Raw genomic sequence first — 26,927 nt, 5'->3', positions numbered from 1 at the left:
GCTGCTGCTAAGTCGCTTCAGTCGTGTCCGACTCTGTGCGACCCCATAGACGGCAGCCCATCAGGCTCCCCCGTCCCCGGGATTCTCCAGGCAAGAACACTGGAGTGGGTTGCCATTTCCTAAAGACTGAACGCTTTCCCTTAACATCTGGAGTAAGGTAAGAATGTCCACTCTTGCCATTTCTATTTGACATTGGAGGTTCTAGCAAGGGCAATTCAGCAAGTAAAAAAAAATCAAAGGCATCCAGATTGGTAAGGAAGAAGTCAAACCGTCTCCATTTGCAGATATGATGGGTACAGAAAGTCCAGGAAATCCACTGTGTGCTATGTTCAGTTGCATGGGACTCTTTGCAACCTATGGACTGTAGCCTGCCAGGCTCCTCTGTGCATGGAATGCTCCCATCAAGAATACTGGAGTGGGTAACAATTCCCTTCTCCAGGGTATCTTCCAGACCCAGGAATCGAACCTGGGTCTCCTTCATTACAGGCAGAGTCTTTACCATTTGAGCCACCGGGGAAGCCCAGAGTTACCATACGCTCTAGCAGTTCCACTCGGTATACATTAAACAAATATATACCATATGTTCATGTATATGAATATTCATAGCTTCATTATTCATAGTAGCCAAAAATAGAAACACCCAAATGTTCATCAAGTGGACAGACAAAATGGAGAATATCCATAACATGGAATAGTATTCAGTAATAAAAAAATTTATATATCATACATAAATCAAAGTACCTCAACATGGAAGAACTTGGAAAACACTGGAAGTGAAAGAAACCAGTCAGAAAAGACCATATGATTCCATTGGTATGACATGTTTAGAATAGGCAAATCTGTAGAGATTGAAAGTAAGTTACTATTTTCCTAGGACTAGTAGAAATGGAGGGATTGGAGAAGGACAGCTAAGGGGTTTCTTAGCTTCTTTTTGATGTGATGAAAATGTTCTGAAATTGAGATGATGGATGCAGCAGCCTGTAAATATGCTAAAAGTCACAAAACCGTACACTTTAAGTGGGTGAATTATATGTTATGTAAATAAAAAAACAGTTTAATAAAAGGGTTTTAAAAAGTTCATTCCAGTTCATACTGGAATAAACCAGGGGTACTTCATTGTAAGGAAACATCACATGTGAATATTTAAATAACAAAGTTTTTAAAGCCGGGGGCACTTCATTGTAAGGAAACATCACGTATGAATATTTAAATAACATAAAGTTCAGTTCAGTCACTCAGTCTGTCCAACTCTTTGTGAACCATGGACTGCAGCACGCCAGGCCTCCCTGTCCATCACCAACTCCTGGAGTTTACTCAAACTCATGTCCATTGAGTCAGTGATGCCATCCAGCCATCTCATCTTCTGTAACATAAAGAGTTGCTCTAAAATAGAAATATGTAAGTTACCAGTGTTGTTAAGTAAAAATATGTTGTTCAGTTCAGTGTAAGGCACATATATAATTAAAAATTCTAATGGCCAATTCCAATTAAAAAAACCAAATGGAATTAATTGTAGTAATACATCTTATTTAACCCAGTATATAAAGATACTAACATTTTAACATGTAATACATATTAAAGTTTTTGAGAGATTTTACATTCTATTTTTTACAATGGGTCTTCAAAATGTGTTATTGTTGACAGCCTGTTTCAGTTCAGACTAACCAGTTTCTAGTGTTCAATAGTTTCACAGAGCTGGTGACTGTTGGGTTGGACAGCATAGGTAGAGATAGTATGACTCCAGAGGAGGAATAGTCGTAGTTTAGAGTGGTTAGGGCAGATCTCGGAGGAGATGGAGTTTTAGTTTATTTTGCTCATTTATTCATTTATCGATTCATTTATTTGTTCAAGTAATTTTGAGCTCTTACTGTTTATGAAAGCTAGCATAAAATGCAGACCTGTCTCATCTCCTTGTGGATAGTACATTAAACAGTTAATTACACAGTTATTTAATTAGAATAGTTTAAGAAGTAGAAAGAATATCGACTTAATTATTTCCTTTGAAACAAAGGATGATAAGTGCATTGTGGGGTTGGTGGGAATAAGTGAAATACGATATGCCCAATACTGTACTTGTTGTCAAATATTTAATAAATACTGCTCTTCTGTTTCCTCTCACTTCATCCTTTCTCCCTTGTTGAATGCATGTTCCAGGGCATGGGGAAAAGAAGGTTAGGAGATGGCAGTCAGAAAACAAGTAGGCCACCCGGGGACTCTGATGAGCTCTTCTCTTCTTCTTTCATCCTCAACCTTCTTTCACTACTTGGTCCTGCTTTTCGGGAACAGAACTCAGGTTTGTACTATTAGTATAAGGTTTGTTTAGTTTTCCAGTCACTAAGTCATGTCTGACTCTTTGCGACCCTGTGGACTGCATCACTCCAGGCTTCCCTGTCCTTCACTATCTCCTGGAGTTTGCCCAAACTCGTGTCCGTTGAGTCAGTGATGCCATCCAACCATCTCACCCTCTGTTGTCCCCTTCTCCTCCTTCCCTCAGTCTTTCCCAGCATCAGGGTCTTTTTCAGTGAGTTGACTCTTTACATCAGGTGGCCAAAGTATTAGAGCTTCAGCATTAGTCCTTCCAGTGAATACCCAGGGTTGATTTCCTGTAGGATTACTGATTTGATCTCCTTGCTGTTTCAAGGGACTGTCACAAGTCTTCAGCACCGCAGTTCGAAAGCATCAATTCTTTGGAGCTCAGCCTTCTTATTGGTCCAACTCTCACACCCGTACATGACTACTGGAAAAACCGTAGCTTTGACTATACGAACCTTTGTCTGAAAGGTGTTTAAAAGTGTTAGTCACTCAGTCGTGTCTGACTCTTTGTGACCCTGTGGACTGTAGCCTGCCAGGCTCCTCCATACCTGGGATTCTCCAGGCAAGAGTACTGGAGTGGGTTGCCATTCCCTTCTCCAGGGTATCTTCCAAACCTGGAGTTCAAACTCGGGTCTCCCAGCATTGCAGGCAGATTGTTTCACTTTCTGAGCCACCAGGGCAGCCCAGTGTCCATTTAACCAGTGTTAAACATTCTTTTGTATACTGAATTAAGAATATAAACTATTGCTTTTTCTGGAAATTTCTATCTATGTTTCATTCCAAGTGGTTGTTCTGTTAGTGAAACTTTGAAGTTCTGTCTGCTGAATTCACTATTGTCTCTTGCTTATTCAGATGGTCTTTTAGAAATATTTTGAGAAGTGTTGAAATCAAACTATTTTATTACTTTTTCACTAATTCAGACTCCCCATTACATTTCTGAGCACTTTGGTCTCTGTAATTTTTACAGTTTAGAGATATCTAGAAACTTTACTTTTTTTTTTATTACAGGAAGTATTATTTGTTGTTGTTTAGTTGACAAGTTGTGTCGAACTCTTTTGTGGCCCCATGGACTGTAGCCCACCAGGCTTCTCTGTATGTGAGATTTTCTAGGCAAGAACAATGGAGTGGGGTGCCATTTCCTTCTCCAGGGGATCTTCTTGACTCAGGGATTGAACCTGCATCTCCTGAATTGGGCAGGCGGATTCTTTACCATTGAGCCACCTGGGAAGCCCAAATATTATTAAATCTAGTTTAATAGTAAAATTACGTCAAGTTTGAGATGAGAAGTTGTAGTGACATTTTTATTGTATCTTGAACAGTGGATTTAGGTTGTGCAGATCTCGCTTTCCTGTGTGTTAGCTATATGGTTGTGGCTAAGTCCATTCTTTCACTGATTTTTAATTTATTTGAAAGACATAGTTTGGATACTTAATATGATCAAGACTTTTTTTATGTATTTACAAATTGTGATAATTGCTTTGAAAGAAAAGAGGTGATTACATTGGGAGGATAATAACAAAGGAAAATACTTTGTTAATATGGTCATAGAGTAAGCTTGTCTAAGAAAGTGATATTTAAGCTGAAACCTCAAAGATAAGAGGGCTTCCCTGGTTGCTCAGCGATAAATGATCTGCCCGCAATGCAAGAGATGTAGATTTGATACCTGGGTTGGGAAGATCCCCTGGAGAAGGAAATGGCAACCCACTCCAGTATCCTTCCCGGCAAATCCCATGGACAGAGAGGCCTGGTGGGCTATAGTCCAGGGGGGTCACAGGAGTTGGATATGACTTAGCAACTGAGCGTACACACACCCTTCTTTTATTCCTGTTTTCCTGCACTCCTTCAGTGTCTTTTAACAAGGCTTTATTTTCTTTTCCCATCCTGTTGTCCCCTCCTCTCTTCATACTTCTCAAATTTCAACCAGAATATATCACTTTCTCTAGGTGACCCAACCCGAATTAGGTTCTAGATCCTCCACTAAGGGTTTCATTGCATCCTATAATTTTCTTTTATGTACTCTCACCTCAGTTTATTATATAGCAGGCAATTATTTGTATAAATTTTGCTTTCTTCACTAAGCTCTAGGTCCATGACAGGATGGAGTTTATTGTTGATTTTCCACTGTCTAGTCTAGGAATAAATAAGTACTTATCTATGGGCTTATTTAAGTACTTATTTATGGATGAATACTTTGCTCAACCCAGTGGGAGGGGAGAAGTTTTTAGAGAAGAGAGGGAGGGTATTAATTAATTGTATGTATTAACTCTTAATGTAAGAACACTACTTGTAGTTGAAAATGTAAGATGAAAAATTATAAAATTAGTGATAAATTAGAATTTATGTACATGTTTTGGACATAAGAATTGTCTAGTACACTCTCTCAGAAATATGACTCCAGAAAACTTGTCACTGAAGGAAAACTTAAGATGTCAGTGCTTGGTTAATTTCTGGAGCCTGTTTATGTTGCTGACAAGATTATCTGGTCTATTTATCCTACTCTAGAAGTGGAATAACCCAACTAAATAAAATTTGAATTCATACATTTCAGTTTTCCAAAGTTATGGGTTCTGTTGTCTACTTGGGAAAGAGTTTATGGCAGGAGGGTATTGCTTCACTTGCTTTGAAGGATGTATTAATGAATTTGGATTCAACAGCTTTTACTGGTCTCTGAGGTCCACTGTTTTTTCTCTATTTTTCCTGTTAGGTGGATTGTTTGGTACATTGGTTCTTTTCTCTCTTAAGGTTTACTTGCTCCTTTTTGGATAATGCAGGGATCTGGGAGAAAGGTATGTTACTATGGATTGTGTGTATGGGTGTCTCAAAAATAGGGGACATGGTCTGTTTCTTCTTGATAAGGTTTAAAGTAACATTTTAAAAGTAGTAGTTCACATGACTTTTTGTTGACCTTGTTGATCTACCAGATCACAAGTAGCACAGAAGTGTTTACCAAATAAAATCTCTGAAACTTTAAACTCTACTGTTAAGCTCTCCTGTGGTTACATAGTTTCACTTTTTATAGTGGAGACTGGTGAGAAAGTATGATGCTTCTGTTCTGTTCTGTTCCGTCGCTCAGTCATGTCCGACTCTATGCGACCCCGTGGACTGTAGCCAACCAGGCTTCTCCATCCATGGGATTCTCCAGGCAAGAATACTGGAGTGGGTTACCGTTTCCTTCTCCAGGGGATCTTCCCGACCCAGGGATCAAACCCGGGTCTGCCACATTGGAGGCAGAAGCTTTAACCTCTGAGCCACCAGGGAAGCCCTGATGCTTCTACACATATATATTTTATAATTATTATTAAAATATATTTCATCTGTGAAGCATGAGTGTACATAGACTAGATGGTCACATTGGATGGCGTCTTAGAGGGAATCAACTTAGAGAAGTCTTCAGTACTGTCTTGGTCCTGTTAATTTGTATACATTTGCACCAGAATATTTTTAAAGATTTCTAGAACTTTGTCTCTAGTTAAAGTTAATTTCATAATCTGGGCAGCCAGTAGTACCTTTTCCTGTTGGCCTTTTCTTAGAAGCAATTTGATAATAGTAATAACAGAGTCATCACTTGGAGTTAGTATAGCAGTTTTAATGTGGCCTCTTTTAATAATTTGTGATTTCCAGTGAGTCTGTTAATTTCCTGGAGGCTCAGTTCCTTCATCTGTGAGGTCAGAGTAATTTCATGCCTTTCACAGGATTAAGATTAAGATTATTATATTATTATATAATAACATCATATAATAATATATTATTTTATATATTATATTATTATTATTAAGATTATTAATAGTAAGGTACTTGGCTCTATTATGTTATAGGAAATACTGAACCCAGATTTTGAATACATATTGAATCGAGATTTCATTAATAAATTCTCTTTGACAGAAAGCTCCATCAGGGAAGGGTTCTTGTTTATCTTCTTCATTTTGGGGGACTCCATTTCTTAGCACAACACCTGTTTATTACACAGATAACGCTTATTAAGCATGTAATGAATTCATTAGTAACAGTGTATTTGAACCAGAATTTCAACTGTATCTTCTTTTTTTGTTCTCAAGATTTTTGAGACTTTGTAGAGATAGACTGCTGTGTGCCATTAGTATGAGAATACCTATGAAAGAGAAAGGATGTATATAGCATAGACACATATGAGAGTTAGTATTTTATAAAACCACACGCAGATATTTATTAAAATACAAGTACTTGAAGTACAGGATTGCATTTCTCTCTCTCTCTCTGTCATTTTAAATGGAGCAAACTTTTCCAGTGACTTTAGAGTATGTGTTCCAGTGCTTCTACAGATTTTGGAGGTATGGTATAAAAAGGAATTTATCCAGCAGTTACTGTTAACAGACTTAAGCTTGTTCCATTCTTCTTTATCATTGGGTCAAGTAGGTAAAACTAGGAGATGGCAAAGACCATAAGGTGGGTGTTTCCCAAGAATGAGAGTTCTTTCTAAGGCCTGTAAGGCTTCTTGGACATGGTCAGACAGGAGATGGCAAGAGTGAACATTGACATTCTAGGAATCAGTGAACTAAAATGGATGGGAATGGATGAATTTAATTCAGATGACCATTATATCTACTACTGTATGCAAGAATCCCTTAGAAGAAATGGAGTAGACCTCATAGTCAACAAGAGTCTGAAATGCAGTACTTAGGTGCAATCTAAAAAACAACAGAAGGATCTTGGTTCGTTTCCAAGGCAAACCATTCATTATCACAGTAATTCAAGTCTATGCCCCAACCAGTGATGCTGAAGAAGCTGAAATTGACCGGTTCTGTGAATATCTACAAGAACTTCTAGAACTAACACCAAAAAATATATATATATCCTTCTCATCACAGGGGACTGGAATGCAAAAGGAGGAAGTCAAGATATCCCTGGAGTAACAGGCAAATTTGGCCTTGGAGTACAAAATGAAGCAGAGCAAAGCTAACAGAGTTTTGTCAAGAGAACACACTAGTCGTAGCAAACACCCTCTTCCAACAACCCAAGGGATGACTCTATACATGGATATCACCAAATGGTTAATACTGAAATCAGATTGATTATATTCTTTGCAGCCGAAGATGGCAAATCTCTATGAAGTCAGCAAAAACAAGACCAGGAGCTGAATGTGGCTCAGATCAGGAGCTTCATATTGCAAAATTCAGGCATTTAATTGAATAAAGTAGGGAAAACCATTAGACCATGAGGTATGACCTAAATCAAATTCCTTATGATTATACAGTGGAGATGACAAATAGATTCAAGGGATTAGATCTGGTAGACAGAGTACCTGCAGAACTATGAACAGAAGTTTGTAACATTGTACAGGAGGCGGTGACCAAAACCATCCCCCAAAAGAAAGAAATACAACAAGGCAAAGTGCTTTTCTGAGGAGGCTTTAGAATATCTGAGGAAAGAAGAAAAGTGAAAGGCAAAGGAGAAGGGGGAAAATATACCCAACTGAATGCAGAGTTCCAAACAATAATAAGGAGAGATAAGAAGGCCTTCTTAAATGAACAGTTCAAAGAAAAAGAGGAAAACAGTAGAATGGGGGAAGACTAGAGATCTCTTCAAGAAAATTGGAGCTATCAAGGGAACATTTCATGCAAGAATGGACGTGATGAAGGACAGAACTGGTAAAGAACTAACAAGCAGAAGAGATTAAGAAGAGTTGGCAAGGATACACAGAAGAACTGTACATAAAAGGTCTTAATGACTTGAATAATCATGGTGGTGTAGTCACTCACCTTGCGCCAGGCCTCCTGGAGTGTGAAGTCAGGTGGGCCTTAGGAAGCGTGCTGCTGCTGCTAATTCGCTTCAGTCATGTCTGACTCTGTGCAACCCCATAGACCACAGCCCACCAGGCTCCTCCGTCCCTGCGATTCATAACTGGAATCAAAGCTAGTGGAGGTGATGAAATTCCAGATGAGCTATTTCAGACCCTAAAAGATGATGCTGTTAAGAGTGCTGCATTCAATTTGCCAGCAAATTTGGGAAACAGAGCAGTGGCCACAGGACTGGGAAAGGTCAGTTTTCAGTCTAATCCCAAAGAAGGGCAGTGCCAAAGAATGTTCTAACTGCTATACAATTGCATTCATTTCACATGCTAGCAAAGTAACGCTGAAAATCCTTCAGTCTAGTCTTTAGCAGTATGTGAACCAAGAAATTCCAGATGTATAAGCTAGATTTAGACAAGGCAAAGGAACCAGAGATCAAATTGTCAACCTTTGGTGGGTCATGGAGAAAGCAAGGGAGTTCTGCTTCATTGATTATGCTAAAGATTTTGGCTGTGTATATCACACCTATGTGCAAGACTCCCTTACCTGTCTCCTGGATCAAGAAGCAGCAGTTAGAACCAAACATGAAACAACAGACTGGTTCACAATTGGGAAAGGTGTTGTCACCCTGCTTATTTAACTTATATGCAGAGTACGTCATGTGAAATGCTGGACTGGACAAGCTAGAATCAAGATTGCCAGGAGAAATATCAACAACCTCAGATATACAGATGATACCACTCTAGTGTCAGAAAGTGAAGAGGAACTGAAGAGCCTCCTGATGAGGGTGAAAGAAGAGAGTGAAAAAGCTGTCTTAAAACTTAGCATTCAAAAAAGAAACAATTAAGATCATGGCATCTGGTCCCATCACTTCATGGCAAATAAAAGGGGAAAAAGTGGAAGCAGTGATAGACTTTACTTTCTTGGGCTCCAACATCACCACTCTAACATGGTGACTGCAGCCATGAAATTAAAAGATGCTTGCTCCTTGGAAGAAAAGCTGTGACCAACCTAGACAGCATATTAAAAAGCAGAGACATTACTTAGCCAACAAATGTCCTTATAGTCAAACCATGTTTTTTCCAGTAATCATGTACAGATGTGAGAATTGGACCATAAAGAAGGCTGAGTGCCAAAGAATTGATGCTTTCAAATTGGAGTGCTGGAGAAGACTCTTGAGAATACCCTGGACTTCAAGGAGATCAAACCAATTAGTCCTAAAGGAAATCAACCTGAATATTCACTGTAAGAACTGATGCTGAAGTTCCAATACTTTGGCCACATGATGCGAAGAGTCAGCTCATGAGAAAAGACCCTGATTCTGGGAAAGATTGAAGGCAAAAGGAAAAGGAAGTCGGCAGAGGATAAGATGGTTAGATAGCGTCACTGACTCATTGGATATGAATCTGAGCAAACTCTGGGAAATAGTGAATGACAGGGAAACATGGTCTTCTGTAGTCCATGGAATCACAAAGGGTCACGATTTAGTGACTGTACAACAACAGCAAAATGCTTCTTACATTATAAGTTATCAGCTAACAGTATGAGAATTACTTTCCCTTGGTGGTGTCCTATCATGCTCTTTATGACACGCTAAGAGGATCAGCCCTACTTCTTAGGCAGTGGCAATTGGAGCCAAGTCTTACTGTAGTCCCACTGTGAGTATTGGACTGTTTCATTTCAGTGCTCTCTATTTAACAGAGGGCCCAGTTAGCTTCCCTTGTAGCTCAGTTTTGTCAGGAGAAAGGCAAAGCAGACTCTGCTCTGTGAGTTGACCCAGTTGATCTGTCGGTGCTCTTCTCCATGGAGAGATGGGTCTGGGCCTGTCCTATCTGAATGGCATCGCTCAATTCTGTGAAGTTTATTTTTGTGGGGAGAGTTTGGGGGATATTGTCAGCTTTTAAAGAAAGGAATAAAGGGGTAAATGTAAAAGCCAACATGGATTTAATTTCAAGTAACTGAAGTTGGTACAATACTGTTTAATATATTTTTCTCTTAGGCATGACAAAGTGAAAGTGAAATTGTTCAGTCATGTCTGACTCCCACTCCATGGACTGTAGCCCGTCAGGCTACTCTATCCATGGAATTCTCTAGGCAAGAATACTGGAGTGGATTGTCATTCCCTTCTCCAGGGAGATCTTCCCAACCCAGGAATTAAACCTGGGTCTCCAGCATTGTTGGAGCTAAATAATAGTGTCATTTCTCATGTAGTTATAAATGTAAAGTAAAAATCACTAGTTGAAAGTGTGTGGTGTTCCTTACAGGAATGGAATTGACAGAACTCTTATTACCTGATTATTAAAGGTCGAGGTACCCTATCTCATTTCCACTTTAACAGTGTAAGAAGTTAAAAAACTGTAATATTTTTTTTCTTTTCCTCCCAGGTTATACAGAATAGTCTTATCCCATAAAAACAGATTGTGTTCTTAAACTTTATCAGTAGTTTTGGAACTGAGAACATGATTTTCATTGAAAATTTTGTAGATATATCATATAATAATTAGATTCCTAGGCTTTTCTGCTACTACTGCTAAGTCACTTCAGTCGTGTCCGATTCTGTGTGACCCCATAGACGGAAGCCCACCAGGCTCCCCTGTCCCTGGGATTCTCCAGGCAAGAACACTGGAGTGGGTTGCCATTTCCTTCTCCAATGTGTGAAAGTGGAAAGTGAAAAGTGAAAGTGAAGTCGCTTAGTTGTGTCTAATCCTTAGCGACCCCACGGACTGCAGCCTACCAAGCTCCTCCATCCATGGGATTTTCCAGGCAAGAGTACTGGAGTGGCTTGCCACAGAATCCATAATTAACTCAAATATCTACATACGACAGTGAAAAATAATAGAGAATAACAATATTTTCTACATATCATTTTTAAACCCTCTCTAAAAATTAGTGTCAAAGAATTCTTCCGAATTCTGGTATTACTAAATTGATAAAGGGGTTTAATCTGAGGGAGATAAAGAGTAGATAGAGACTATGAAAGTGAAGTCGCTCAGTCGTGTCCAGCTCTTTGCGACCCCATGGAGTGTAACCTGCCAGACTCCTCCGACCATGGGATTTTCCAGGCAAGAATGCTGGAGTGGGTTGCCATTTCCTTCTTCAGGGGATCTTCCCAATCCAGGGATCAAACCCGGGTCTTCTGCATTGCAGACAGGTGCTTTATAGGAGGCTGACAAATCTTTCTGGGTAGTTTCAGGAGTTTAATAGGTTGATAGAATTGGCTTTTTAGCTCATGGCTTTACTTTCTGTTGACACTGGTGTAAGCGCAAAAGTGCTGTCGTTTTGCTTACCAGCTGTGGTTAAGGTTGCTTCTTTTAGTTTTTGAATGGGATGAAGTGATAGGGAAAATATAGGGAGAGAAAGTTTCTTCTGTAACTATAATTTTAAGAAAAAAAAAAAAGACAAGACAAAGTAACTTAGAATGTCTGTCATCTGAGGTGGATTTAATTGTCCTAAGAATAATCCAAGTTTAACAGATTGGGGGATAGCATAACAATGTGAATAATTCCTTTTCCACGAGAGAGAAGGTGATGATAAGATAGTGTGTTAAGTTAGACATCCCTGTGTTGATTAGTGGCTGGTGCTGAATATCTTCGGAAGCTGTTTAGAACTGGGAATGAGAAACAGTGGCTAATTTAGTATTTATATATGTACATATTTCAACATCTACCAACCAAATATTATACACATTTGGGATATTTTTTAAAATAAATTCAGTTCGGTTCAGTTGCTCAGTTGTGTCAGACTCTTTGCCACCACATGGACTGCAGCATGCCAGGCTTCCCTGTCCATCACCAACTCCCGGAGCTTACTCAAACTCATGTCCATAGAGTCGGTGATGCCATCCAACCATATCTCATCCTCTGTTGTCCCCTTCTCCTCCTGCCTTCAATCTTTCCCAGCATCAGGATCTTTTCAAAGACCCTTCGCATCAGGTGGCCAAAGTACTGGAGTATCAGCTTCAGCATCAGTCGTTCCAGTGAATATTCAGGACTGATTTCCTTTAGGATTGACTGGTTTGATCTCCTTGCAATCCAAGAGACTCTCAAGAGTCTTCTCCAACACCACAGTTCAAAAGCATCAATTCTTCAGCACTCAGCCTTCTTTACAGTCCAACTCTCACATCCGTACATGACTACTGGAAAAACCATAGCCTTGACTAGACGGACCTTTGTTGGCAAAGAAATGTCTGCTTTTTAATATGGCGTCTAGGTTGGTCATAGCTTTTCTTCCAAGGAGCAAGTGTCTTTTAGTTTCATGGCTGCAATCACCATCTGCAGTGATTTTGGAACCCCCAAAAATAAAATGTCTCACTGTTTTCATTGTTTCCCCATCTATTTGCCATGATATGATGGGACCAGATGCCATGATCTCAGTTTTCTGAATGTTGAGTTTTAAGCCAACTTTTTCACTCTCCTCCTTCACTTTCGTCAAGAGGCTCTTTAGTTCTTCTTTGCTTTCTGCCCTAAGGGTGGTGTCATCTGCATATCTGAGGTATTGATATTTCTCCCAGCAGTTTTGATTCTAGCTTGCACTTCATCCATCCTGGCATTTCTCATGATATACTCTGCATATAAGGTAAATAAGCCAGGTGACAATATACAGCCTTGATGTACTCCTTTCCTGATTTGGAGCCAGTCTGTTTTTACATGTTCAATTCTAACTGTTGCTTCTTGACCTGCATACAGATTTCTCGGGAGGCAGGTAAGGTGGTCTGGTATTCCCATTTCTTTAAGAATTTTCCACAGTTTGTTGTGACCCACACAGTCAAAGGCTTTGGCGTAGTCAATAAAGCAGAAATAGATGTTTTTCTGGAACTGTCTTGCTTTTTCAGTGATCCAGTGAATGTTGGCAGTTTAAGCATTTATTTGCTAGTGTGTGAGGTGAGCACAATTGTGTGGTAGTTTGAACATTCTTTGGCACTGCTTTTCTTTGGGATTGGAATGAAAACTGACCTTTTGCAGTACTGTGGCTATTGCTGAGTTTTCCAGATTTGATGACATTTTGAATACAGCACTTTAACAGCATCATCGTTTAGGATTTGAAATAGCTCAACTGGAATTCCATCACCTCCACTAGCTTTGTTCGTAGTGATGCTTCCTAAGGCCCACTTTACTTCACATTCCAGGATGTCTGGTTCTAGGTGAGTGATCACACCATTGTGGTTATCCGGGTCATGAAAATCTTTTTTGTATAGTTCTGTGTATTCTTGCCACCTCTTCTCAATATCTTTTGCTTCTGTTAGGTCCATACCATTTCTGTCCTTTATTGTGCCCATCTTTGCATGAAATGTTCCCTTGGTATCTCTAATTTTCTTGAAGAGGTCTCTAGTCTTTTCCATTCTGTTATTTTCCTCTATTTCTTTGCATTGATCACTGAGGAAGGCTTTCTTATCTTTCCTTGCTGTTCTTTGGCATTCTGCATTCAAATGGGTATATCTTTCCATAAATTCAGTTATTATCAAGCAAATACGTTATATTTATATTTATGAAAACTAAAATATTGGGGATTTCCCTGGTGGTCCAGTGTCTAAGATTCGGTGCCTCCAATGCAAGGAGCTCAGGTTTAATCACTGGTTGGGGCTTCTCGTGTAGCTCAGTCAGTAAAACTGGGTTCAGTTCCTGGGTTGGGAAGTTTCCCTGGAGAAGGAAATGGCAACCCACTCCAGTATTCTTGCCTGGAGAATCCCATGGACAGAGGAGCCTGGAATGCTACAGTTCATGGGATTGCAAGAGTCGGACACAACTTAGCGCTATCTTTCTTTTTTGGGGGGAACTAGATCCCATGTGTGTGTTTAGTCGCTCAATCGTGTCGGACTCTTAGTGACCCAGTCAACTGTAGCCTACCAGATTCCTTCCCTCCATGAAATTTTCCAGGCAAGAATACTGGAGTGGTTTGCCTTTTCCTACTCCAGGGGATCTTCCCAACCCAGGGATGGAGCCTGTTTGTCTTGTGTCTCCTGCAGTGGCAGGTGGATTCTTTACCACTCCGCCACCTGGAAATCTGCCACTAGATCCCATATGCTGCAACTGAAGAACCCAAGTGCCACAGCTAAGACCTGGCACATAAAAAAGCACATAAAAGCAACATAGTATAGTTCAGCCACATCAGTAGGAGATTCCTAAAGCTGTGTAATATAGAGAGCTGTAGTCTTTGTATTTCTTTTTTGTTTCTTGATTAGAAAACTCATGCTTCCCTGCTTTTTCTGTCCCCAATAGGTTTTTTATTTAGAATTAACCAGCCCCCCTGCCCCTGCACACACACCCTACAAAAGGAAAACAGAAAGGGCAGGAAATGTGTTCCTGCTCAAGTAGCAGCTGTTGCTAATTACTGAATTATTATTTTGTGATAAATCTGTGCAAATACCTAAATGTTTGCTGTCAGGTCACTGATCTGATTTTCCTCAGGGGAATTCTGACTCATTTTACTCATTTTAGATGACTCGTCTCTCAGGTAGCTTTATATCTCAAGCAAAACGAAGGAATTTTTTGATTAAAAGTATTTTTACAGTTTATATTAAAATGTCTGTTTCTCTTGTCAGAGTTATTTTTATGGATTTATGGCTTGGTTAACTTTCTTTTTTTTTTAGGCATCAGAAAGTTTACTGAACTTGGAAATTGAGTGACCCTGGGTTGTAGTTTTCAATATTACTGTGTAATCTTGAGCAGTTTTGCTTACCGTTGGGCTTCAGTTCTACAGTTCATTATTGGTTCTACCTCACTCGTAGGATTATTGCCTGGATAAAGTGAGGTTATGAGTCTAAACATGTTTGTAAACTATAAAGTGCTCCACAAATATGTTATTGTTGATGATGTTGTGTGGTGATCAAGGCTGGTCTCAGGGAAGACTGTCCGATCACTGAATTTTGTCTTTGCATTTTCTTTTCAGTCAGTCTATTGAATGACTCAACCCTTTTGAGATTACAGGGCCTCGTATCATGTTAGAGGTACTTGTTTTAGTGACCTTAAGGCTTTTAGCAGTCTTCAGTGTTTAGTGGAATCCTCTTGATGAAAGTGAAAGAGGATAGTGAAAAGGTTGGCTTGAAGCTCAACATTCAGAAAACAAAGATCATGGCAACTGGTCCCATCACTTCATGGGAAATAGATGGAAAAACAGTGGAAACAGTGTCAGACTTTATTTTTTGGGGCTCCAAAATCACTGCAGATGCTGATTGCAGCCATGAAATTAAAAGACGCTTGCTCCTTGGAAGGAAAGTTATGACCAACCTTGATAGTACATTAAAAAGCAGAGACATTCCTTTGCCAACCAAGGTCCGTCTAGTCAAGGCAATGGTTTTTCCCGTGGTCATGTATGGATGTGAGAGTTGGACTGTGAAGAAAGCTGATCGCCGAAGAATCGATGCTTTTGAGCTGTGGTGTTGGAGAAGACTCTTGAGAGTCCCTTATACTGCAAGGAGATCCAACCAGTCCATTCTAGAGGAGATCAATCCTGGATGTTCATTGGAGGGACTGATGCTAAAGCTGAAACTGCAATACTTTGGCCACCTCATGCGACGAGTTGACTCACTGGAAAAGACTCTGATGCTGGGAAAGGTTGGGGGCGGGAGGAGAAGGGGACGACGGAGAATGAGATGGCTGGATGGCATCACCGACTCTGTGGACATGAGTTTGAGTGTACTCTGGGAGTTGGTGATGGACAGGGAGGCCTGGCGTGCTGTGATTCATGGGGTCGCGGAGAGTCGGACATGACTGAGCGACTGAACTGAACTGAACTGATAGGAAGTTGTTCACTTACAAGAGCAGATATTTTATAGCCTGATATGTGCATAGGCATAAAATGAGCTACCGCAATAAATGTGTGATAAACGTCATGGTTGCCCTCATGGATTGGATATTAGTTGTTAAATTATAATTAATAAAGCATATGGGGTCAACCTAGAGTAAGCAGGTCTAATGGGAGAAAACAGATCCCGTCCTTCCCCCTCTCTCCTTTATGACTGTTTGAAATATAACAGAAAATTATAGGTTAATAACCTCCACTTTGAAATGCATGTAAAATGTATGTCAATTTGTATGCTGTGCTATTGGAAAAGCAGTTTGGATTTAGGAGTGGAGATAACTTTGGTGGGTAATTCAGGGGAAAGCAAGACTGATCAGTCAGCTGTCCCACTGCATGGATTTGGGTTGTCAGAAGGTAATATTGAGAGGATTGAAGGGGATGTATGTCAGGCCAGGAACAGATGAAATCCATTAAAAAAAATTGTAGAGTCCTGACTTTAACATTACACTCACTAAAAGCTAGAGTGAAATATTTCGGCTTTGTGAGAGCTATTTTTTGAGGATTCATGATGGCTCAAAATTGAAGTTGCCAGAAGTATGAGCCCTGATCAGTTAGTCATTGTGTTTTTGAAGTAATTATTTGTTTCTTTGGGGTGGCTCAGATGGTAAAGAATCCGCGTGCAATGCAGGAGACCTGGGTTCGATCCCTGGGTCAGGATGATCCCCTGGAGAAGGGCTTGGCAACCCACTCCAGTAGTCTTGCCTGGAGAATCCCATGGACAGAGGAACCTGGTGGGCTGCAGTCCATGGGGTTGCAAACAGTTGGACATGACTGAGGGACTGAGAACACATACACATCTGTTTCTTAAGTCTGTCTAGCATTTATTCTTTACACTCGTGTGTGATATACTCTTTCTTTGGTAATATGGTAAACTTCCTCATTAAGAAAAATTTAGTGTGTTTGTCTACTTTCTCCCTGCCCATGTCAAGTAGTTTTGGTAAATCAAGCAGATAAGCATGTTTAAGACTTATATTCTGATGTTAATTTTAAAAGCCAAAGCTCTTTACACACATGCTGCAAGCCTTTTACTTTTATGAGAAATAAACCTGTTTCTAAAATACATCTTGATAGTGTTTCAAGTGAGGGCTTAAGACCAAGTAAAATATTTATTCATTTTGGTTTTGGTTTGATTTTATTCCAATTCACTCAAGTTAGAAAACAGGACCATGAGTAAAATAATATTTAGGTTCAGATATTTGAAAGTTAGCATGGTTCATTCTAGTTTTTGGCTTAAAGTAAAATTTGGGTTTTAAGAGAAGATTTTAAAATAGAATCAATTAAAATTAGTTCAAAAGGAGAATAGATATTTTAAAGTAAGAATTTTGCATCAGAACCTTCTGTAAAGTATTTAAAATTTTCGATTTTGCTGAAAATAGAAGGTTGATTTTAGGACCTTGACCCCTGTGTGTTATTTTCAAGGCATAGTCTTAAACAATGTAGTGTAGTAGGGTACAGGTTTTAGAGTAAATTGTTAGATCTGAATCCCATGGGTACACTTTATTGAAGAGGTTACTTTGGGCATATTGCCAGTAAACCTTTCAAACATCTTAGTTTCACTCATTTGTTAAGTGATTATCATGAGTACATCAGAGAATTGTTGTATGAATTAAGTGGTATTATGATTCTCAAAGTAGGGAAGTTGAAACTGCATTAAGAAGCACGTGGGCAGCTTATTAAAAGTACAGTTTCCTGGGCTTTACTGCAGATCTACTGAGTCTTTCTGTGGTGAGATTCTAGAAACATCATTTTTAGTAAACTCTCCTAGATAAATAAGGCCACTGTTTGAGTGGTACTTGCATAAAATAGTAGGCAAGAAATGCACTTACATATGTATTGATGTAAATTAAACTTAAGACCTCAGCGATGTCTCTGCCCATTTCTTATCCATTGCTGAATATTGATGCTCCGAAGAAACCAGAATTATTTGGAAAAGGGTTGTGAAGTAGAGTAATTCTACCTGTAAATAGATTCACATGTGGCAAATAGTGTTTTTTGTTTTGGCTACTTCTTGTTGCCGTGTTTTCAGTAAACCCACCATTCTGCTTTACTATTTGTAAGGCTTCTGTATACCTTATCCTTAAGTCTTTGTATCTGATCAATGGCAAGCATAAGAAGTAAAAACACTGCTAAATGTTTAGCAGGAGTCAGTTCCCAAATCCTAGTAATTCTGCTTGAGTGATTTTTATATAAATTCAAGATCAGACATTTGCTGAACACCTGTGTTGTGCTGAACCCTCTGCTAATAAGCACTAGGGAAATGAATTTAATAATTTAATAATGTCTTGCTTTCCTAAGAGCTCATATTCGAGTGAGGGGCTTGGACTCTTAATAATCATCGAACATTGTGATAGGCACTGTAGCAGGGTATGTACCTGGTGGTAAAAGAGCATAGCAGAACGGAAGAATGTGTTGTTGTTTGTAAACTGTTGCCACTGCCAATAATTCAAGTTCAGAGAATCTGATTTGTTGAGCACTCACTGTGTGGCATGTACTTAAATATTAACACCGTTATGCATCTAAGGACAAGCCCTTGACTGATTTCTGTTTTTCTTAAGGTTATTTTATGGTTCTTCAGAATCAACACTTGTGAACACTGGGATGGTATTTGCCTGTGATTGAAAGTGTGGTATTATTGTGCTGTCAAGAACTCTAGAATCTTTTCTGTCTCATTGTTATCCTCTATCACCCTGTGTTTTCCTTTCATTTCTAGACGTGAAATACAGGAAAACATCTCCCACAGCCAGCTCATGTATGACATCTGTCCATTTTTTTTTCCCTGCTTCTCCTTTTGTTTACTCTTCTATCCCCAAAGGAAATTTAGTAATTTGTTGTTTTGTGTTTCCAGTCTTTTAGATAGAATCATGTGAAGATGAATTGTGTCTATCTAAGGGAAAAGACTCCACTAGAAATATTTTTACCACAAGTTTACATAGAGATCACCCTAAAAATTTTAATTAGGCTGTTGACCGTTTGGCTTGAGGTGACTGATTCAGGTGCTTAGTTGGCATTCCTTTGCTTTGTTAATAGTTTTGCCTCAAGGTATGAGAGCAATTGTACTCTCGCTAGAACTTCCACATCATTGAATGAAGCCCATATTTCATGGCAGCAATGAGTTTATTTTAGAATTTGTCTCTGATTTTCTGTGGACCTCAGTTCATTGCTTTTTTTTTTTTTTTTTTTTTTACTTATTTTTATGTTGTTTTCATGTTTCTAAGTTGTGTTTATTTTGGAGAGTATATGTTGCTTTAATAGAAGTGTCTTAGCCATTTACTTAGGGTAAAGAGTTGTTTGAACTTTAATTTAAAAACCTGAAAATTTGACAGTGTCAATGTTTCCCCTTCAGACTATCTTGCAGGCATGATAAGGTGATTTTGTTGTTGTTGTTCCTTTAAAAATTTATGTAATATTTTTCAATAGAGTGTTATATTGCTATTGGGCATCCATAAAAAATAGATGTTATTTTTCTTTATGAGAAGCAATAGTCAGAGCTAGTTTTCCTACAAATCCTTGTTAGGTTAAAAAGCTTCGTAAAAATACCATGTATGTTCTTGTATCATACCTGGTGTGCTGGTTTCTCTGGAATTTATAGGCTTGATTTTTCTGTTATTTCTACGTGGAGACGTTATTTTTGAGGTAAAGGAAAATTTTATAGAGTTAGTCGTTGCTAACTTTGCTAACTTTTTAGAGGCTCATCTCTAAAAGCCTCCCAGTTAAGCAGTATCACAGTTGTTGCTTTTTCTGAGCTCTGAATCTTAAGAAACATTACAATTAGAATATCAGTGTCAGATACCTCCAACATCTTTATGGATGCCTGAAGTGGCTTTTTGGGTTTTGTATGCTCCGTCCATACTTTAGATATGGATTGTGTTATCCTGTAATATTTGTTCATCTCAGGGTCCATTGTTCTGAGGATTGATTTCAGAAGATGAAAAAAATGTAACCACAAGATATAGCTTATGGGTACAAACTTTGAGAGATTGAGAACTAGGCTGCACATATTATGGGATACATATAAGGCTTTTGTAAAATTGTATTCTGTATTTAACAGCCTTCAATGGAAAGTGGTTCTTCTGTTGCATACCACCTTTGCATTGCTTCATGTGGACTGTTTTATGGTTTGTATTTTTAAGATTTAACGATTATGGTAAAGAGTAGGGAGTTTAATTCTGTGTCCTAATTAGAATAGGACATTCATACTACTTGAGTGAATTTTTATTGCAATAGAGGATCCTAGGAATTCTCTGGCCAGAAGAGAGGACTGAAACTGAGCTACTCCCACTGCTTTGCTGTTGTTGCTGCTGAGCAACAGTGGCACTTTTTGGAGACCAATTATTGTAGTTGATGTGAGACTCATGATACCCCGCATTCAGGGAGATTTAATATTGGGCACAGTGGTGGGTTTTGTTTTAAAGGGGCACGTTTGTTCTGAATTCTAGCTTTTCATGAGGATGTGTGGTTTCTTGGTAGTACTGTTTAAAATGATGCTCTACTGCTAAGATTCAGAGTTACCCGGTTTCTAAATTGAACATCACAGAATCAGTTGTTTTACATTTTTGTTTTCCATATTTTGGTTTCCAATTAGGATAAATTTCAAACTCTTAATGTTGCCAAAGCATCTTCAAAAATAGCTGTTTAGCTGTTAATAAATGAATAATTGAGGACTGAACTGCAAAAGATTACTTATTTATTCTTTTGTTAATCTGGAGCTGATCTTTTTACATTATATCTTCCGAAGCATCTCCTTCTTTGGTAGGGTCGGGATGGAGTGTGTAATGGTATATGAAGTTGGTCTTTCAGTAGTAGTGGGAAGGTTGTAAAATATGACAGAGGCAGCCTGAGGCGAGTGAAGAGTTCTGTCACCTAAAGCTCTGTTAGATTGGACAAGTTTGCTTCTCTTATTTTTCTTGTTTGCATTTGAAGCATAATAAATATGTTCCCTTCATTGATTATAAGTATTAGAGTAGATGAAACAATGAATTGGAAAGTTCTTTTTGTACAGTGAAATTTTATACAGCTGTTACCTTATTGCCAAGCCATCAAATTGCAGTGCCAAATGGTGACATGCTTTTCCCTGGCACACTAGCTGCTGACTGTCCCATGCACTACTGATGCTCATACCAAGTCACCGCCAGTGTTATCTTGCCATTCTATACAGCTCTGCTATTTCAGATATCTGATGGAGCAGTCTTGAAGAGCTTGAATGATTTCTGAATAAAAATTCCAGTATGCTTGGGCACAAGGTCTTAGAGTCATTGTTCCTTGTATACCCAGGATTTCCTGCTAGTGGAGGAAGAGTTCCTGCTAGCCTGTAAAGAGTTCTCAGCAGTTTCTCTCACTGCTCAAAAGAGAAGAGTAAACCTTTTAATTTTTGCTAAGATAGTAAGCAGGGTTTTTTGTTGTTTTTACTAGATGTGTAAGAGGGTGAAAGGATTGGTCTCTGCCCACATCCAATCAGTTTAAAATTGAGGCCTCAAGTCTTTCAGCTATAGCCTCTGTAGGACCTGTTTATCTTTCAACTCTGCTTTTAATATTTTTGCAGCATTACCTTATTTGTGCCTCTTCCTGTCGGCAAATGATAATGTTGGGGTAAACGTTTACAGGTTTAGCAGTAGTAGATGGTGCTCAGCCCCTCACTCGAGTCCACCTCTTTGTGGCCCCATGGACTGTAGCCTGCCATGCTCCTCTGTCCGTGGAATTTTCAGGCAAGAATACTGAAGTGTGTTGCCATTTCCTTCTCCAGGGGAGTCTTCCCAACCCAGGAATTGAACTTGCATCTCTTACGTTTCCTGTATTGGCAGGTGGATTCGTTACAACTGGGCCACCTGGGCAGCCTGAATATGATTATAGAGTGGGAAATCATAATTTTTGGTTATACCAGATGGTTTTTGTTTTCAGCTAAAATTGTGGAGTAGAGTAGCCATTGTTAATATCTATTTATATCAATTAAAAAATGATGATACTTTGTTTTGTGAATTAGCCCTGTGAGATCTCACAAGAAACTTGTTCAGTGGAATTGGAATTATTAATTCATTGTTCTTTTAATATATATATGTGTGTGTGTGTGTGTGAAAGTTGCTCAGTAGTGTCCAACTCTTTGCGATCCCATGAACCATACAGTCCATGGTGTGTGTGTGTGTGTGTGTGTGTGTGTATATAATATATGTATATATGTATACATATATTTGGTGATATGGTTTTTGACTTGAATGATCTAGAGAAAAGTCACACTGTTTGAAATGATTTCTTTTTGTTTTCTTTGGGACAACAGGATTACAAGAAAATGTATTCAACACTTTGGATTTTAAGTACAAGTACAATAATACAAGTAAGGATAGGTTTATTTTATAAATGAAGAAGGAAACTTATAGTAAGGTTTGTACTTAGAAGTTGTGGTTAAGATTTGTTGTTGTTCAGTCACTAAGTTGTATCTGACTCTCTGAGACCCCACAGACTGCAGCATGCCAGACTTCCCTGTCCTACACTGCCTCCCGGAGTTTGCCCAAATTCATGTCCATTGAATCAGTGATGCTGTCTAACCGTCTCAACCTTTGCCACCTTCTCCTTTTGCCTTCCATCTTTTCCATCATCAGGGTCTTTTCCAGTGAGTTGGGTCTTATATCAAGTGGCCAAAGTATTGGAGTTTCAGCTTCAGCATCAGTCCTTCAATGAATATTCAGAAGGACTGATTTCCTTCAGGATTGACTGGTTTGATCTTGTTGTCCAGGGGACTCTCAAGAGTCTTTTCCAGCACTCCAATTCAAAAGTGTCAATTCTTTGGCACTCAGCCTTCTTTATGGTCCAGCTTTCACGTCCATACTTGACTACTGGAAAAATGATAGCTTTGACCAGACAGACCTTTGTCAGCAAAGTGATATCTTTGCCTTTTAGTACCTGTCTAGGTTTATCATAGCTTTTCTTCCAAGGAGCAAGCGTCTTTTTAATTTCATGGCTCCAGTCACCATCCTCAGTGGTGTTGGAGCCTAAGAAAATGAAGCCTGTCACAGTTTCCATTTTTTCCCCATCTATTTGCCATGAAGTGATGGGACCAGATGCCATGATCTTAGTTTTTTTGAATGTTGAGTTTTAAGCGAGCTTTCTCACTCTCATCTTTCACCCTCATTAATAGGCTCTTCAGTTCCTCTTCACTTTCTGCCATTAGAGTGGTATCATCTGCATATCTGAGATTATTGATATTTCTCCTGGCAATCTTGATTACAGCTTGTGATTCATCCAGCCCAGGATTTTGCATGGCGTTCTCTGTATATAAGTTAAATAAGCAGGGTGACAATATATAGCCTTGTTTTACTTCTTTCCCAATTTTCAGCTAGTACCTTGTTCCATGTCTGGTTCTAATTGTTGTTTCTTGACCTGTGTACAGGTTGATTAATGTGATCAAAAATGAGTTCTATGGAACATTTAGAACTCAGATTAATTAAGTTTTTAGTATATATGTTTAAGATCTATTTTATTAGATAACTAGAGATGAGAGGAAACTTATGTATGTTGTTGATTTGTGCTGAAGTTTATGTACATTTAAAGCATATGTAAAACTGTTGGAAATAAAGTGATGTTATTGACAATGTTTGATTTATTCTTTCTATAGGTAGTGTTGGATTTGTGCTAACTAAATCATATCCGTTTGGGTGTTTCACGTTAAAACTAAAAACATATGTGTTTCAGGTAGCTGGCTGTGATACAGTATAGACTGCCTATAATCCACCTAACTGTTGTATGTAGGAATCATTCATTGTTTTTGTATCTGTCATGAAGGCTGCCTTACACACAAGAGTTAATCAATTGCAGATACTGCTTTTTGGCTTTTGTATATATTAACTCTGTGAGCTTAAATGGCTGTAAATATTGTTTACAATATGCCACTAACATTTGGATATTCATTTTTCTGGCAGTCTTAAATTGAGTAGGGTTAGACTCAAACCTTTGGAAAATCAGATTATTATATATTTTATTTTTTTTAATGTGAGAGACAAATGAATACATATTTCATCATCTTGGTTTGGTAGTTGGGTTTAAATATTGCATTCTTTTTCTCTTATGAGGTTAGTATGAATTCAACTAACATCTTAAAATTGCTATAATGGAAGAGTAGGAGAGAGAAAAAGCAATGTGCAGTTTTGTCAGTTAGAACTGGTTTTAGATTTGTCAGCAAAGAGAGAAGAAGCATAAGTCATAATTGCTGCTTTGCAAAGATTGTAGTCCCTAGAATCTGTGTGTATTCTAAAATTAGTAAAGGAACAATTTAAAGCTTTTTAAAATCAAGTGCTCAGCAGTATAGAATGGTTTGAAATAGTTTTAAGAATTCAGAGAGTAAGGTGATTGTTTAGTCAAGAAGGAGGTGGCTCTTGAACTTGGAAAGAATCTTTGGATTGTTACTGGCGGGAAACGAAGGCAGAAAAGAGATAAGGTGATGGCCACGAGTGGCAGAGACCCCAGTGCTGGTGAGCTAGTTATGAATGAGGCTCAGTTCAGAATGGGTTTGATTTTTCTTATAAGGTTTGTGTCTCTTACCCCCAAATTAACATTCCCCTGTTTCTTTTCCCCATCTGACTTTTCTTGGAAATGGATCACTATTTTCTTAAGAAAAAATAAGACATGGAGAAGCAAAAACTTAAAGCTTTACCTTCTTAAAGGGAGAGTGATCTGAAAAGAGACAGCATTAGATGTTTTCAGTTGCACATATCTTATTTTCAAGTACAAGAAGAAAGCCTGAGGGAAAAATTAGGGCTTTTAGAGTTGGACAGTTAAGGATTCTTTGGTGGGTCCATCATTTGCCTTTTGACTGGACAAATTTAGCATTTTTCTTACTGTGTTTATATAGGAACAGTGCTATCTACTCAGTGCTATCATGGGATTGTTTTCGTTAAATGAAGTCATGTATGTAAACTAAGCATGGTGCCTGCTCTATAGAGTGACTTAATAAATGGTGGTTAAAATAATTACTTGTAATTGAAACAAATAGTTGAAATAATTCTGTGATGATAGATCTGATAAACTAAGATGAGCATTTAAAAATAATATATAGTATCGAATATTTGGGCTTCCCTGGTGGCACTAGTGGTAAATGCAGGAGACATGAGATGTCGGTTTGATCCCTGGGTTGGGAAGATCCCCTGGAGGAGGGCATGGCAACCCACTCCATTATTCTCACCTGGAGAATCCCATGGGCAGAGGAGCCTTGTGGGCTGCAGTCCATAGGGTCACGAAGAGTCAGGCACAACTGAAGGGACTTAAAACACACATGGTTTACTCGGTATACTTTGGCAATTTTCTCAGTTGAATTCTTTGCAATTCTCATTTTTCTGTCCCTTTTTTGTTTTAGGAGACAAAGATGGCAGCAAGGTGACCACAGTGGTGGCAACTCCTGGTCAGGGTCCAGACAGGCCACAAGAAGTCAGCTATACAGACACTAAAGTGATTGGAAATGGATCATTTGGTGTGGTGTATCAAGCCAAACTTTGTGATTCAGGAGAACTGGTTGCCATCAAGAAAGTATTGCAGGACAAGAGATTTAAGGTAAGACCTTCAGTAGTTCATGTGTTTTTTGTTGCTGTCAATACATGTAATAATTACTTTTTCATGTATTTCCTTTTGCTTCAGATTTCATTTATTGCATAAGTGTTTGTTCAGCTCAACTACTGTAGTGACTTTTCCGTTGTGTATTATGTTGAGATAAAATTTACTGAAGATTGTATTATTTTTTTGAACTGTAGCTATGAGTGATATATGTATTTAAAATGTGAAAGATAGATTAAAATTCTCTGCCTTGGGTCTCTGGTGTAGGAGACCAGAGAAACATTGCCTGTAGCATATGTTTGTTTGATCCAGTTGATTATGCTTCCTTTCTTGAAAAATTTCGTTCGAGTCTATGATACAACACTGTTGTTTTTTCCCCCCTATAACTGACATTTCTTTCCTGATATATTCATTTATCTCCCTTCCATCTGCCCCTAGAAAGCGATACTTCTCACGGTTCTTTTTTTTTTTTTCTTACAAGATCCCCTTAGAGTGTCCTGTGTACAGATGATCAGAGGTCATCTCTTCATTATTATACAGTGGAGAGTCAGGAGACCTGGGCTCTCATCGAGCCTCTGCCGTTAACAAGCCATGCAGCTCTGTTCCCTTCCCTGCTCTGCCCACCTTGTAGCATTTTACTGAGAGTCGCCAATGTTCTAGGAACTGTGCTTAACATTAGGGATAAAAATTAAGAGGTTATCACTGCTCTGAAATAGCACACATTCTGGTGTCTGTATGCTACAGAATGTTTTGAACATTGTAAATAGATTTTTTTTTTAAACCTCAAGTTTTGGTCTTCAGTTTATTCTCTCCGGAGCACTAGTCCCATGTTGCCAAATGCCCACTCAGTCTTGATATCTGAAGGTACCGTTATTTTCAAATTGACAAGTCTTCTTGTCTAACTCTGACTTAACTGTCAGTCTTAAAGGAGATCCTTTCTATTGGTTCCCATTCCTTCTTGCGCTTTCCTTCTAACGGTTTTCTTATTCACTGTCATCCATATTCTTCCATTCTCTCATGCCTCATATCCAGCCATTACCAAACTTGGTTAATTTCGCACTGCCCACCCTCCCCCTGCCCCTTGTTTCCTTTTTTTCATCACTGCTCTTCTAGCCAGAACTTTGTCATTATTTGGCTTTATCACTAGTAACTCTACATCTGATCTTCTCACTTAAAATCTTGCATTCCAACTTTAGAATAATCCCATAACTCATTTTGGTCATACTGTTTCTACTAAACACATCTTGTATGGTTCCTCATAGTCTAGAAAATAAAGCCTGCCCAGTTTTAATTGTGCATCCAGGAACTTCCATAGTCTTGCCTTCTTTCCGAATACTTAGTTTTTACAAGCCTTTTGTATCACTCTATTCGAAACATATTGGTTTTTATGGTCTCTCTGATTTTATTTCATAAGAACTTGATTTTTATTACATGTGTCTCCTGATATCCACACACTTAATGTGTTTTCAAATTAATATCCTTCCCAGGTGGTGCTAGTGGTAAAGACCCCGCCTGCCAATG

General features: G+C 38.7%; 1 protein-coding gene across 3 annotated transcripts in view; it reads left to right on the top strand.

The window, feature by feature from the left end:
• Positions 1 to 26,927, top strand: part of GSK3B (glycogen synthase kinase 3 beta) — a 215,221-nt gene that overhangs the window by 51,595 nt on the left and 136,699 nt on the right. For all 3 annotated transcript variants that reach the window (XM_055434913.2, XM_055434834.2, XM_055434986.2), the window contains exon 2: positions 25,213 to 25,406. In XM_055434913.2, the coding sequence (XP_055290888.1) occupies positions 25,213 to 25,406 (194 nt within the window). The remainder of the gene's footprint in view (positions 1 to 25,212; positions 25,407 to 26,927) is intronic.

The sequence above is a fragment of the Moschus berezovskii genome, chromosome 1, assembly GCF_049115385.1.
Source record: "Moschus berezovskii isolate FMDL1 chromosome 1, NW_MosBer_1.0, whole genome shotgun sequence".
NCBI classification, from domain to species: Eukaryota; Metazoa; Chordata; class Mammalia; order Artiodactyla; family Moschidae; genus Moschus; species Moschus berezovskii.
Note: the sequence above shows the minus strand (reverse complement) of the source record. Positions and strands in the feature narration are given on the sequence as shown.